The sequence below is a fragment of the Erithacus rubecula genome (assembly GCF_903797595.1).
Source record: "Erithacus rubecula genome assembly, chromosome: 5".
Taxonomy (NCBI): domain Eukaryota; kingdom Metazoa; phylum Chordata; class Aves; order Passeriformes; family Muscicapidae; genus Erithacus; species Erithacus rubecula.
Genome location: NC_136687.1, coordinates 36,332,213 through 36,347,085, shown reverse-complemented (window position 1 = coordinate 36,347,085; position 14,873 = coordinate 36,332,213). Strand labels below are relative to the sequence as shown.

The 14,873-nt window shown below is 35.3% G+C and overlaps 1 protein-coding gene across 2 annotated transcripts in view; it reads right to left on the bottom strand.

Annotated features, from left to right (window-relative positions):
- Window positions 1-14,873, bottom strand: part of SPOCK3 (SPARC (osteonectin), cwcv and kazal like domains proteoglycan 3) — a 162,184-nt gene that overhangs the window by 50,903 nt on the left and 96,408 nt on the right. For both annotated transcript variants that reach the window (XM_079306264.1, XM_079306265.1), the window contains exon 5: window positions 13,938-14,064. In XM_079306264.1, coding sequence (XP_079162390.1) covers window positions 13,938-14,064 — 127 coding nt within the window. The remainder of the gene's footprint in view (window positions 1-13,937; window positions 14,065-14,873) is intronic.

Genomic DNA, 14,873 nt, shown 5'->3' with positions numbered 1-14,873 from the left:
GCATGGTATGAGGACACAATGAGAAATAGTGGACCAAAAGAAGAGGTGGTGTGGGGAGATTCATGCCAGGGCAATACTCAAAGAGATCTCTCTCCATGACCTTTCAACAGTTTTGGGAATCTGGAGAATTAACAGAAATCTGGCAAATGCTGACCCAGTACCTGCTGACCCATGCCTCGGAAAATTATGGAGAAGACTATTCTGGGAGTTACAGGAAGGTATATGAAGGACAACACAATTAATGAGGATAACTTGACAATTTTCTTTTACAACAAAGTTACCCACCTAGCTGATCAAGAGAAGCCAATATAATAAGTTAATATAATCTTTTTGGATTTCAGTCATGCTTTCAATACTGTCTCTCAAAAGGCCCTTCTGGATAAAATGTCCAGCAGACAGCAGGATAAACCTATCACACGATGGGTGAGCACCTGGCTCATGCGCTGGACACAAAGCCCACACAAAGTGGGGTACATCAGGCTGGTGACCAGCTACTACTGGGGTTCCACACAGCTCCACTGCAGGGCCAGAGCTCTTCAAGGTCCTCATAAACAATTGTATGCAGGACTCAAAAGCATATGAAATAAGTTTGCCAATGATATTCAATTGGGAAGAGATGCTGACTCCCTCCAAGGCAGAGAGGTCCTGCAGAGAGACCTGGACAAATAAGAGGGGTGGGCAATCACCAACTGTATGAAGATTAAAAAAGAAAAGTACCAGATTCTGCACCTAGAATGGAAGAGGCAACCTTGGATGTACAGATGAACTGGGGAATGAAATGCTGGAAGGCAGTACCAAGGAAACTGGGGGTCCTGGCTGATGGCAAGCTGAATTTGAGTCATTGTGTCCTGGCAGCCAGGAGGGCCAAGTGTGCCTTGGCAGGCATCAGGCACAGCACCACCAGCCAGGCAAGGAGAGGATTGTCCCAATCTCTGCACTGGGGCAGCCTCACTCAAGTGCTGGGGGCAGCTCTGGGTGCCACAATATAAAAAAGATATTAAGCCATTAGAGAGCCTCTTAGAGTCACAAAGACGGTGAAAAGCCTTGAGGTGAAGCCATGTGAGGAGCGGCTGAAGTCACTTGGTCTGTTCAGCCTGGAGAAGACTGAGGGGAGAGCTCATTGCAGCCTGCAGCTTCCTCATGAGGTTAAACGTTCTCTCCTCTGTGGTGACCAGTGACAGGATGCATGGGAATGGTCTGAGTTGTGTTAGGGGAGGTTTAGGTTGGATACTAGGACAAGGTTCTTCAATCAAAGGCTGGTTGGACACTGGAACAGGCTCCCCAGAGAAGTGGTCACAGCACCTGCCTGACAGAGCTTAAGAAGGCTCTCAGGTACATGGTATGTGTCTTGGGGGTGTCTTGTGCAGGCCAGGAATTGGACATGAGGATTCTTCTGGGTCCCTTACAACTCCATCTATTCTTTGATTCTAGAGGGTTGGAAGATGAGCTAAAGGATATCCTATTAAACATAGAAGAGTTTTAGAAGATAGAAATGTAATAAAAATAGGCTAAAATATAATGTAATTCAAAACAGAAAACTGCTATGCTAGGTAGAGAAAATAAGACATTAACAATTGCTGAAGCAATTGGCCAGACATCCATTCTAAAGGAAAAATAGAAGTCTAGTGATCATTAAGAACAATTGAGTGGTGTTTATAAATGGTATATAAATGCTAGCACAGCCTACAAAACATGTAAGATAATTTCACATAGCTCTGGCAGCACTACACAGCTTGTGACAAGGTTTCAAACGAGACAGGAATTAAATGAAAAAGGAATAACAGGAGTAAGAAACCTAGAAAATAGTCACCAAAACGAGGCTGAAGGACTAGGTCTTAAGAAAAGATGATTCACATAACAGCTGTCAAATAAGCAAAAGACATCTGAAAAGTACCTGAAAAGAATACCACAATCAATGTTACAAGAAGTAATTGTCAAAAATTGCTGCAGAGAAGTAATAAGTTAGATATTTGGCAGACTTTTTAAGAAGGGTAGTGACATCTTAAATCATTGGAGAAGATTTTTGAATCTGAATAATTGTCTTTACAACCAGGCTTAGATAAATCCATCAGGAATTACACCTGTTAGCTTATCTTGCTTTGAGAACATGGGTGGATCAGATGGGATCAAGCTTATTCAGTTGGGAAGTACAGTACAGACCCGCTCCAGTGTCTAGAGATTATTGCTTGCATAAACCTTGTTCATTTACTGAAGAGTTTGAAAGATGTAGTAATGAATGAGCTGGGGAGATGGCATGAGAGGAAAGAAAAGTAATGCCTGTACTGGTTTATTGATCTTGGATAATTTCAGCAAAGTTTTGTTTCATACTGAGTGTATTTGTGCTCCCCTGAGCTTTTGAAAAACTGATATATGATTTGGGACCATGGTAAATATTTTTAGATAAACTAAACCAAAAATTAGTTAAATATATAAATGCTTTGCAATTTGAAATATGAACCAAAAAAAAAACCAAAAAAACCTTGAATTGAATATCCACATCCCACATATAATTTATTTGCTTTCATCTGCAGAAAATCATCTAGAAAGACATATCACACAGTGGGACAATGTGTGAGACAGCTGTAAATTAGTTGCTATTTGCAGACTTCTCAAAATGTACAGGGAATAAAGACATATAAAAGTAGATAAGAAATTTAGTTTAACTGTCTGGCTACCATATAATAAAAGAGTAAGAGTGCACTGATGGCAATTTCCTGATCAGATAAAAAGGAGGTACATCCATCCTGTGTATTATGTGAGTGAAGAGCTCCCTGGAAGAAAGCAACAGAACTAGGATTGCATTGTAAGAATACCCAAAAAGAAATATAAAGTCATTGTATAGCATTGACTCTGGCATTCCCTACCATTTTATGAACCTGCTCTTTCTCATAGACTTAATTCTGTTTCTTTTTGAGAATGCTACAACCTCAGTGCAAGATAATGTTTTCTCACAGCAGTACTGTCTGGCAAGGAATATCTAGTAGCTTTTAAACAAAACTAACTCAAACTAAGTAATGAGGATACCTGTGACTTTTCTGGCATTTAATGAACATAAGCCTTGAGGTACAAGCTGCAGACACTCCCCTCCAAACCCTCTTTTCCATCTGTATACATGCTGGGCAGCTGGAAGCAGATCTAGTACACCCCTACAGCACACAAGTAGCAGAAATTAGCTGATAGGATATCCATCTAGATATCCAGTGAATACTGTGTCCTTTTTGTGCTTCAAGCCCTTCACACTGAAAGACTGAAGTTTGGCCAGATACATAACACACCCTTTTCTAAACAGAAGCATATCTGTAACACTGGACAAAGTGTGAATTCAGTGTTAAAGAGTATTTCAGGTATTTTCATTTGCTGAGGTACTGATATTTACAGAAATGCTTTCTAGAACACCATCATATTTAATACTGAGCATTTAGTAAATTGCTTTTTAGACAAAGGTGGTTCCTGTCACAAACACAGGCGGCCAGGGAGGGTAGGGTGAGTGTTGATCAGGTGTGTTCCAGGTCCAGTTCAACACAGACCATTACCTGATACAGAGCATGGAAGAGAGGTAAAGGACTGCTTCATGCAATCATTTCAGGCTGGCTCAAAATGAAGGCAAAAATATGGCCAAAGTTAGTGATGTGGTAAACTTAATTTTGAAAATTTTATGTAATTTTGAATTTATTTACAAAAAGCAGCAAAAAAAGGTTTAGAATTTCAAGCCAAATGCAGTTAGGCATAATGCCAAGAAACTACATTTCCAATTAACTCAAGCTTAAGAAAGGAAAAATTAATGTGCAAATCTATCCATGAAGCATCAACCAGATCTACAGATGCCTTTTTTTCTCATCAGTAACCTGCTAAGCATGTGTATTACCTAAAAACCAGGAGTCTCTATAAAAAACTTTTCAGCAAACAAGTACTACTATTTAAAATGAAAACAACTGTTGAATATACTAACCATAAAGACACATAACTAGCATTTTGATGAGAGAAAAGCAGGAAATGTGTCCGTTGAACCAAGACTCTGAGCAAAGAAAATCTTTTGTGCTTAAAAGACAACTGATGATACATTGCTTATGAAGCTATGAATTAGAGAATGCTATTTTCATGACAAAATGAAAACCTAAAAACAGAGTTTTCTTCCCATCCACCTTAACAGCTCTTGTCTATTTTCTTCAGAGCACTACAGTGCAATAGTATAAAATTAAAAGCTTAAAATCATTGAAATCAGGTTAACTAGATATTCAATCCTTCTCAGACACTCTAGAATACATACTGAGTGACAGAAACATGCCAATAGATGCCTACTGGGATTATTTAAATTAGGCACCTACTTATCTTTGCTTTCCTACTTAGAGGCTCTTAGAGACACATGATGCTTAGGAGCTTCTGCAAATCCTTCGAAGAACTTATCTGCTTTTAAAATCAGCTGTCTGAATTTTTAGATACCTACTCAGTTTGGAAAATATATACCTCACTATCTTATTCTATACATAATGCAAAAAGGCTAACTAGTATCTTATACCATCAAGTAAGAAAACAAAGCTTACTTAATGCTAAATCCCTACTTGAAATACACTATTTCCAGTAAAATAAGAATAATTAATAATAATGTTTTTAGCATTTGTGTAAAAAATGTAATATACTTCCTCACATCCAAATTAATATTTCAATATTTCTTTAATACAATAACTAGTTTAAGAAGGCATTTCAAATAAAAAATAAAATTGTGCTTTAAAAAACTTATTCACAAAAGGGCTAATATGTGTTACATATTATATTGTGCCCTTGACTTATTCCAAAAATATAAACATTGACGGAGTCTGAAAATTTACTAAAAGCTTCTTGTAAGCATGCTTAACATACACAAAAAAATCTCTTTCTGACATATACAAGCATATACTTAAATCCATAAATTCTGGCTCTTATTCAGAGCTCTTGCCTGTATAGTCCAAACCTCAGCACTTCATCAGGCTCCTTGTTCCAAACTTCTCCATTATATTTATCCCCTCCAAGCCAGAGATGCTCAGAATGTGACTCAACACTGTGTGTATGTAAGATCCTTGGTGTACCCCACTGCTGGCATTCAGTATTTTGCAATTTGAATAAATTTTCTTGAGAGACAGAGAAATAAACATTGCTTATATAAAACTAACTTTATATTTTAAAATTCCCACTACAAATTTGAAATTGAATTAACATTCAAATAAAAATTTTAAAGGTGAAAAAAACCCATTTCATTCTTCTACACAACATCTTAAAAATAGCTGACTATATTGATTCAAAAATCAGCTAGTAAAGCTCTCCACTTATTTTCATGTGGCATATCTGAATAATGGCAATAGTAAAACAGAAGTAATGGCAAAGCTGTAAGACCTTATAACAAGACACAAATGGCTTACAAAACTATGATTTTTTTTTTTTGTTAAAACAATTTGCTTATTCCTAATTAACATGCATTATCACTATATTTTTAATGTGATATGACTTCCTAAGTCATGCTGGCTGATTGCATTGCTAATTAAATAAGTGCAATTTATCCAATTATATCTAAGTTGAAATATTTATAAAGGTGTATCTGACCTAAAATAGCATCTAAATGGCATGCTCATTCCAAGTACAGGAAAAATAATAAAAATACCAAAAGCAACCTGCTCAGACCTAGACAGTCCATACTGGGTTATCCCATAAAAACTCCAATGACATTTAAACTATTCTTTATCAACTATAGTAATAAAAAGGGGGTGGGAGGGGGAGGAAAAAAAAAGAGAGACCAAAAAAAGGAAAAATAAATTCTATATAGGTAGTTACAAGTAGGTGAAACACCTAGGCACTTTTAGTTTTCTTATCAGCATATTGCCTGTACAGCTATCTGCTTTTTTGCTCACCTAAAAATGCATGCTAATATTCATTTGAACTCCAAGTGGTAGATTTAATTTATTAAATAGTCCAAAATACAAGGTGCCATGTACTATTAGTGACAAAAATATTTATGAAATTCCACATTCATATTGCTTTTCACTCTGTCAGGAAAGAAACAAGGTGTTGTACAAGTGGGAATGAACATTCCAAATCACGACTGTTTTTCACTAGATCACATATCTCTTCTTGAGCTTAAAGAGGTATGTCTTGTGTAGAGGCACATAGAACTATGCCTAAATTTTTCCCTTTTGTGCTGTTAGTACTTTATTTCTAAAATACACAAAATTTTTCCTTGTTCTGTGACAAATCCATACAGATTAAAACCAGGACAACAAAAAGCCATGTTTTCATATGTTCTGTTTTGAATGAAGAGCCAGAATGACAAATTTTGCTACATTAAGTGCTTATTTTTCTCTTTTTCTCCAGGCCAACATGACTAGTTTACAGCACTACAGCATTATTGGTCTAAATCTCTGTTATGGTGTCTGAAACATAAATTTCACAGTATTTCAGCTTCTTTCTAAATGCAAACGCTACTCAACTTAATTACATGTTTTAAAAATTTTAATTTGAATAATTACGTTTCTAGTAATTTTTACTTTATTTGCAGTTCTGTAGCTAATTGCTACAGAACGTTTTCACTGGGACAAGATCTGAGCCACTTCTCATTTGCTATTTGCTTCTTTCCATCTTGACTTCTTTAACTCCATTCTTCTTATAAACTCAAAATCTGTTCCCTAGGATGACGTTATTTCACTTCATGACACCTTTAACCATTCTCTTTCCCTATTAAAAGCAAACTTTTCCATTTTTCAGAAATAAATGCATGAACAGTAGCCTCACAATATCATAAAAATCCTCTAAACCCACCTAACTATTGAATTATTACCATCCTTATCTTCTACTCTACTGAAACCATGTTTTAATGAGCTTCCACTTGGTAAATCTGAGGCAATTGTGTCTCCTGATCTCGTTGCAACTGACACAGCTCATCTCTAGTTTCTACACTATCTTCTCAGTGCCTTAATGTTTCCAGCAACTACAAAAGATAAGAACATTATTAATTCTCTCCACACACAGACCCCTTTTCTCTGTTGGTTTCTTTACAGAACTGTTTCTGCTCTACAGGGCTAACCATGCAAGGTTCCATGTTCAGTTCCTGTGCATTTCTGCCTATGTTGTGGATACATTTTTCTGGAAAATAATTGCTGTGTGCTACTTTAGTTGCAATTCCAGTTACAATATTTTGAATATTTTCAAAATTTTAACTTCTGATGATTAAACTTCTCAGAGAAAGACTGTTCTCCACCTAAGTATGTATGTCTCTAATGCAATCTAAAATTTAAGAAACCTGAATATTTAACTATAATCTCCACTTTCAGGCTGTTCCATCTGACACCCAACACACAAATTTGCATTTGGAATTCTGTTTTCATATCCTACTGCTATGACAGGAGAGTTAATAAACACTGATACTTCTTTCACTTACCTCTTCATCCTATCCTTTCATTAATTTTTCTTTACAGCCTAGGTGCTTTCTATTTTAGAAAAAACATAAAACTATTTTTAAAAAACCACACACAGAATCCCAGTATGACTCCATGTTTGAGGGTTGGAAGGCACCTTAGACATCATCTAGTTCAGACTCTCCTCCCATGGGCAAATAAACCTACTTTCCCCAAAGCCCTTTCCAAGCTGGCCTTGAACACTTCCAGGGATGGGGCATCTACAATATCTCTGGACAACCTGTGCTAGTGACCCATCACCTATATAGTAAAGAATTTCTTCCTAATATATAACCTCAATTTACTCATGGTCTGTTTAAAACTGTTCTCCCTTATCCTATCACTACATGCACTTGCAGAAAGTCTCTCCCCAGCTGCCTTTTAGGTCCCCTTTCTTGGCTTCTCTATCACATTGGAGACTGAATTTCTCATGAATACATTCCAGGAACCCCATGGAATGCTTATACCCTGCTGTATTGTCCCTCCAAGAACACAGCTGAAGTCCCCCATGAGGACCAGGGCTTGTGAAAGTGAGGCTGCTCCTATATGTCCATAGAAACCCTCATTCATTTGTTTTTTCATGATAGGGTGGGGTGGCCTGTACCAGTTCCCCACCTTCATGTCACCTGTCCCTGTCTCCCTTTAATCCTGACCTTTAAGCTCTTGGTCAGCATCTCATCCACTCTGAGGTGGACCTCCATTTAATGCAATTACATAGATGAAGCCTTCGGAAAATATTTTCCAGTCCATGAAGTTGTTTTGGTTTCTTTTTTCTTTATTGAAGTATTAAACTTTAGGTATCTCTTAATGCAAATGCAATCTATAATTTTATATTAAACAAATATGATATTCTGGAAATGAAAAAGAGAAGCAAATTCAATGCTTGTATAAATATATCATCCTAGCCTAAGAAATACTGAATTGTTCAGAATTTCAAAATATTAAAGTTTCTCTAAAGCAATTTATTATCTAAGATATTGTCTTCTTTCTCTGTTGCTTTAGCAGCTGTTTATTTCAAGTACAGTAGATAAAGAGGAAAATCTGGATTAAGAAAAAAGTCACCCTTATGATTTTTCTTTGCTTTTTTTTTTTGTTTGTTTTGGTTTTTTTGTTTGTTTTTGTTTTTTGTTTTTTGGGGGTTTTTTTAAACCACATCCTAGCAATATAAAGGTTCCAGAAGATAAAATTTCAAGCCTTTCCAGTTTTGGCCAATCTAACTTCCTTTGGTTTTTTTGTGGTTTTTTTTTTTTTCTTCCTTTTTTAAGCATTTAAACAATAAACAACCAGTTTCTACTATTTCTGTAAAGACCCAAAGTATACTCCAGGATCAATCAAGCATGATACATTCTATTTTTATCACTGTCTATTCATCAGTCTCATTCAAGAAAAGTTTGTTACAGGGCTTTCTTTGTGGGGTTTCTTAAGGTGAGAGAATGGGTCAGAAGGGCTGGCCATTGTTTGTTGGCTTTTGTTGGGGGGGGGGGAGAATTTGTTGCTTTTTTTGTCCCCCATTTACCAACAACTTTTTTTTATTTTTCAGTGTACCTCAGCAACAAGTTCATTGTAACAGTACAACCCAGATTTGGTCTATAGAAAGTTTTAAATTTTTCCACTTAGAATTGGGTGATTTTGCCTAGGTGTTTCTTGGGCTAGAGACACAAATCTTAATTTTGAGATGCCCCTTTGGACACAATCTACTTTTATTACAAAAACAAATCAGTTCTGGTAGAGCACCTGGAAGAGACACTTTTGCTTCTTCAGTTGCAAAAGTATGCTGTCAATTTATTTCAGAAAGATTACATTATTTTATTACTAAGGGTGTCAGGCAATGATTTAACCTTATTCTTTTTGGTTACATTTCAACTGACAGTTAAGTCTACAGCAGATTGCTCAGTAACAAGGCAGATAAAAATGGAAAGGCATAGTAGATTAGCCCAATTTAAGAAGTAAGACTGACATACATTGAATCAGGCTTGTGAAAAATACTTTCATTTACTATTACAAAATATCTATTTTGTAATGGCAATTCTGTTTCTAGCAATCTCTCCTGAAGTAGAAAAGAATTTTCAACAGCTCAGGCATGTGACCTGAAAGCTCACAATACACTAATACATTTAAATCAATGTAAATGATATAAAATCGTAATCCTTAAAATAATAATAAAGATTAAAAATGTCAAAATATATTTTTTATGTTTCTTCCCAACAAGCTTATACCAAATACACTGCTAAGAGATGCATACTAAGTTCAAATTTTTAAAAAACCCAAAATTAATAAAATAGCAATGATTTTTAAAAGAAAAATGTTGAACATGGGATACCCTGAGAATAAAAAGCTCTTTCAGATACATGCAAAATGATAAACAAAACTTGAACGGAGCATTAAACTCACTCCTTCACACAGTGCAATTTTATCCCCCAACTCTTTCAAATTTCCTCAGAGAAAGGAATTGTAATTTGGAAGACTGAAGCAAGTATTTGAATATTAAAAAGATCTAAATCCACATACCTGTCTATCTGTGGAGTCTTTCAAGATTTTTATCCTTTTTTGACTATTTTTCTACACAGTTTGCATCTTAGTCTGAGAAGCTAGTTTAGATTCACTACTTTTGAGAAAGATAATTTTTATTGCTATTTATACATGCCAGGTTGTCATCAATAACACGAAGCTTTCATAGGTAGGAGAAAATATATTAAAAAAAAATTTACTATCAATACGAAGCCATCTTGAGGAAATTGTTGCTAACAACAGAACTGCCAAAGCAATTCTTGCATAAAACTGTAGGGTAATGGGCATAATTTAAAGATTAAGTTATTTCTGCTGTGTTTTCAAAATGCTGCAAGCACTGTTAGTTCATCTTATTTAAGATTAGATTTTGTTGAAGTGGGACTGTCAACTGCATTCAACTTAAAAGAAAAACTTCAGCTTATAATTTGGTGTTTTACCAAATAACAGAGCTGAAATCAAAATATGCAAAACCCACTCAAAGGAAAAGTCATCTGCATGATGTATTTTTTTTTCCCTCTTGGCCATTTTTCTGAAAGTCCATTTACAATATAGTGCAATATGGCAGAATTGTTCCAGCAGAAGCAGCCAAGCCTGAGCATCACCATCTCATCCCAGCTACACCAGCTTTACAGCATGTGTTGCACAGCAGCGAGTTGCCTCTCTGGGTGAAAAAATGGCAGCAGCTGGGTTGCTGCCTCAAAACAACCCATCTGAGCTGCACTTCATGCCCTTTTATTTCCCTATGAATCCCAGGAAAGATGAAGCTACAAACAGGCTGTGTATTTCATGGAGAGTGTCAAGTATATAGGGATACTAAAGCCTTATGAGAGCACTGCTTGAGAATTCCTAGTGTAAAAATGCATAGTGCACTTACAAGTGCCAAAGTTTAGAGAAACAGAGAAGGTAAAAACAGATGAAGTGTTGAACACATGCCATATTATTTAAAGGCCATTAAGTAAAAATTGTACCACCACTGTGCCAAGAAAATGGCAGGATCCCCTTATACTGACTTTCTTCTTACACAATGATTCATGCTCACTTTTATTACTCAACGTTTCAGCATGCAATATTTTTGTTTCAACATTCTTGCAATGCCAGTAACAAATATCTTACACCTGCTTTTCTTTCACACTGACTTCATGAGACTAATTTTGAGCTGAGAAAATAGTAAACCTAATCTGGACTGCAAAAATGAGCAGGAAACAGAATATTCTTACCTGACTCTGAAAAAGTTCAATTTAGGAGATAACTTTTCTTTCTAGACAGTCCACCTACGGTATCATCTTTTTTTGCTTCTTTACTTTCCAAAGCAAAAACATGTATGAAATAACTATAGTTACATAACTTAATTCAAGCATTTCATGAGCTTGTCCTGAAAAGCAAGGATATATTCCCAAAAGAGCATCCATCTGACAAATGTCAACTACCTGGCTGTGTTCTACAATACTATTACTATTTAATGACTTACTTTCAGTAAACGTATTATACAATTTTCCAGAGTTATTGACAAACACTTCCTAAACACAAAAAAAGTGCTGTATAAACTCCTACTGGAGCTTGATGACACAATGAAACAAAGTTTGCCTGGAGTACAGGAACACAAATATTTGTCTTTAGTAGATTTTTAAAAACAATGCTCTTGAAACAACCTGGCAAGGACCTCTGCTTTGGTGCAACTGGCAGCAAAGAATATGAAATCCTCACATCACTGAAAATAAATATTTACAGGATAATATAGATATTTCTGTGGCAATAAACATTTTTAGCATTTTTCTTCCATAAACTGGGATTTGAAATATACTATTACAAAGTAGTGGAAGTGGAATCCTGCAGAGTATCTTTGATGGCAGATTACTTCTGCATTGTTTGCATGCAAGGCATATTGAGGTTGGATAACATGCACTGGTGCACTGACTGCAGCACTGACAATGCACTGGAATGGGAGCACAGTGTGTCTATTTAATCCACTCGTTTCTCATCATTCCCTATGAACAGCTGCACTTTTAGCATATGAACTGATTTAAAAATACCTGCATCTCATCAATATTTATAGAATTTTATACACCTACTCCAGACCAGACCATGAGAGGACAGAAAGGTCACTTCTACCTATGGAGCTATTTAGAACACAGCATTCCTATAAGGTAAAATAGGGAATAAGCAATGAGGTTACATTGGGGTGAACTTTGTACTACATTAGGAAGAACATAAGGAGAGATTGCAATAAGTGAAGTATATAGTATTTAAAAAATAAAAAAGTTGTTCATCCAACATTAGCTATACAAATTTTTCTTCATCTGTTTAAATTGTAGAGACTACCATCTGTATTGTATCTGTGTGCAGCCTGGACTTGAGACTTAAAGACTACCTGAATCTCTGAAAGGCAAGGCAAAGTAAATACTAAATGACAGCATCACCCATGTCCAGTAAGATGCCAGCATACTTTTAGCTCATAAAAAAACATCGGCAAGAGATTACAGCTAATGAAAATCAGAATACTTTTCAAATTCCTAAATTAAAGTCAGAGTGTCAATGTAAGGAAGTATTTTTTAGGTATGCTAGAGTCCAGAATTCATTTTTAGGGCCTCAGATAATGTGGTGTAAGCATTAGAAATTTTAAATTGCTTTCTTTTAAGAAAAACTAAGATTCTAGACCAAATCCCTATAGTTAAATATTCATGTTAGTAGAAAATATGTTTTTTAATGCCTAAGTATTGTCAGAGTTTAAAAAGCACTAGTTAAAGATGATGTTTTTATTTTATCAAGAATAAAATATCCTTGAAGAAGATATTTAGTATTCAATTCAACACACAGTCTCTCCTGGAAACTAATTCCTTTTTGTAAACTTCGTGTGACTACAGATGGGTAAACTTCAGATATGATTAATTTGTGATTAAGTAAAAACAAACATAAATTATAGAAACTCTAAAAATCTTTAGATACTGGGAAATATCATTAAAATATTTTTTTTAAATGTAATATGGATTTTTTCTTCATAAGTAACAAACACAGTGCTTTTTCATCTCCATTAATTTAATCTGTTATTATACTTCTCTTGAAGCACTGGATATTATCTACTAATGAAACAATTTGTTAGTGTAAGGACACAGTGTCAGTAAGATAAAATACAGTAGCTCCTTTCACACTACCGAATTACATGGGTTTTTTTGAGAAAAATGGGTTTATCAAGAGCCCATACTTTTTTCCACTAAAGAAGACTCAGTTGTTAGCATTGCCTGATCATTCTTATGCTCAAAGTTTTAATCAAGGATGCTAAACAAATTAATCTGTTTTCAGCATTATGAAGTCCTTCCATCTCACAATTTCACCTTTGCCCTGTACTAATGCAGTCCCTGGATTTTTGGACTTCAGCAGGAGCAGCACAAAATATTTCATCCAAACAAGACTGGGTTAACTGACAGTAACATTTTGAAATTATTATTTTATCTCCAAATATGTATGACAGAAAAGACAGGAGGGTTAAGGACTAGAAATGAAGATTTTATTTTGATCTTAAAACTCATAATACACTGTTGCAAGGAAAGACATGCAACAATCAGTTACATTATTAATTTTTTTTTCCCTGTATGTTACATCTGTGTCTAAGCGCCTGTAATTTGAAGCACACCTTCAATGCTCAACTGGAAAATCTGACTTAAAATGCCTATTCTACACCCAGCTGGGGACACCCAACACTTTCTTGCTCACTCAAAACCCCACCATGGTGTCTTGTCACACTGCAGAGCACTCAGTGTGTTCAATTACATTGTGAGCACCCTTACACTCTGCTTCTATGGGTATTACTACTGCCTTATGATGTTAAGGGTTTCCTACCATTTTGCTTTTACACCATGCAAAACTCCAAAATTGTTGTAGGTTGTATTCTGTAATACATATTTTACACAAAACAAATAAATATTGGTTTGTGTTACAATACATTACTTTATTTTCCAAGAGCTGGAATTGACTGGAACAATGAAAGATTAATTTAGATCTTTATTCAATTCTTACCTGAGAAGAATATGTGTGACCATCTGATCCACAAACAGGATTGGTATAAACTACTGGACACTGCTTGCAGTTTGATGAAATGGGACCACCCCTCCACTGTTTATGGCCTAAACCAGCCTCTTTCATACTGTAAGTAAACAAAAAGTATGTAATTCTGGTAAGCAGCAGTAAAAATAGAACATGTTCAGGGTATTTTAATGAGCCTTTACAAACAGTAAGCCATACATAATTTGAACCATAAAGTTTTCTTCTATGTAAAGGGCTGCCAATGTCTTTAGCATAAACTTCTATACCTTTGTACTTTACTCACTGTAGTGATACTTGATGCCTGCATATTATTTCACTTTCTAAAACATGAGTAGAAAATTATTAAGATGATGCTTTAGACACTGTTACACTTATTGATCAGTGAAAGATGTCGGAATTAACTGGCACTTACTCTTCTTGTTATAAAACAGTATGAATAGAACTGTTGTATCACTACTGGTATTTTATGAGGCAACATTAAGGTTTTAAAGAACTGTATCATAAATACTTCTATAGAAACAGGGAGGGGGTCTGTTTACCCCACGCTGAACACTGTCTTTCACTGTTTACAATTTGCAAATTTCAGTCAACATTCAATATAAAGTTCAAAGGCAAAAAACATGTTAATCCACTGGAGCACAGAATTAATCTACACAAGCATAAATGTGTATCCCGATATAAACATATATAGAGCTAGGTAGATTATTTCAATTTAGAAAAAGACTAAAAGTCTAAAATATGTTAGTGATGCTTCTACACAATACTTTTATTGCTTTCATTTTCTAGTATATGGCATCTTGAGAAAGACATGATTTTTTCTCTGTAGCTTTCAATTAATTCTCATTCATTAATTTTTCTTTTTTTTTTTTAAATCATGAAAGTATTTAGCAGCCACTGTATCCTAAACAG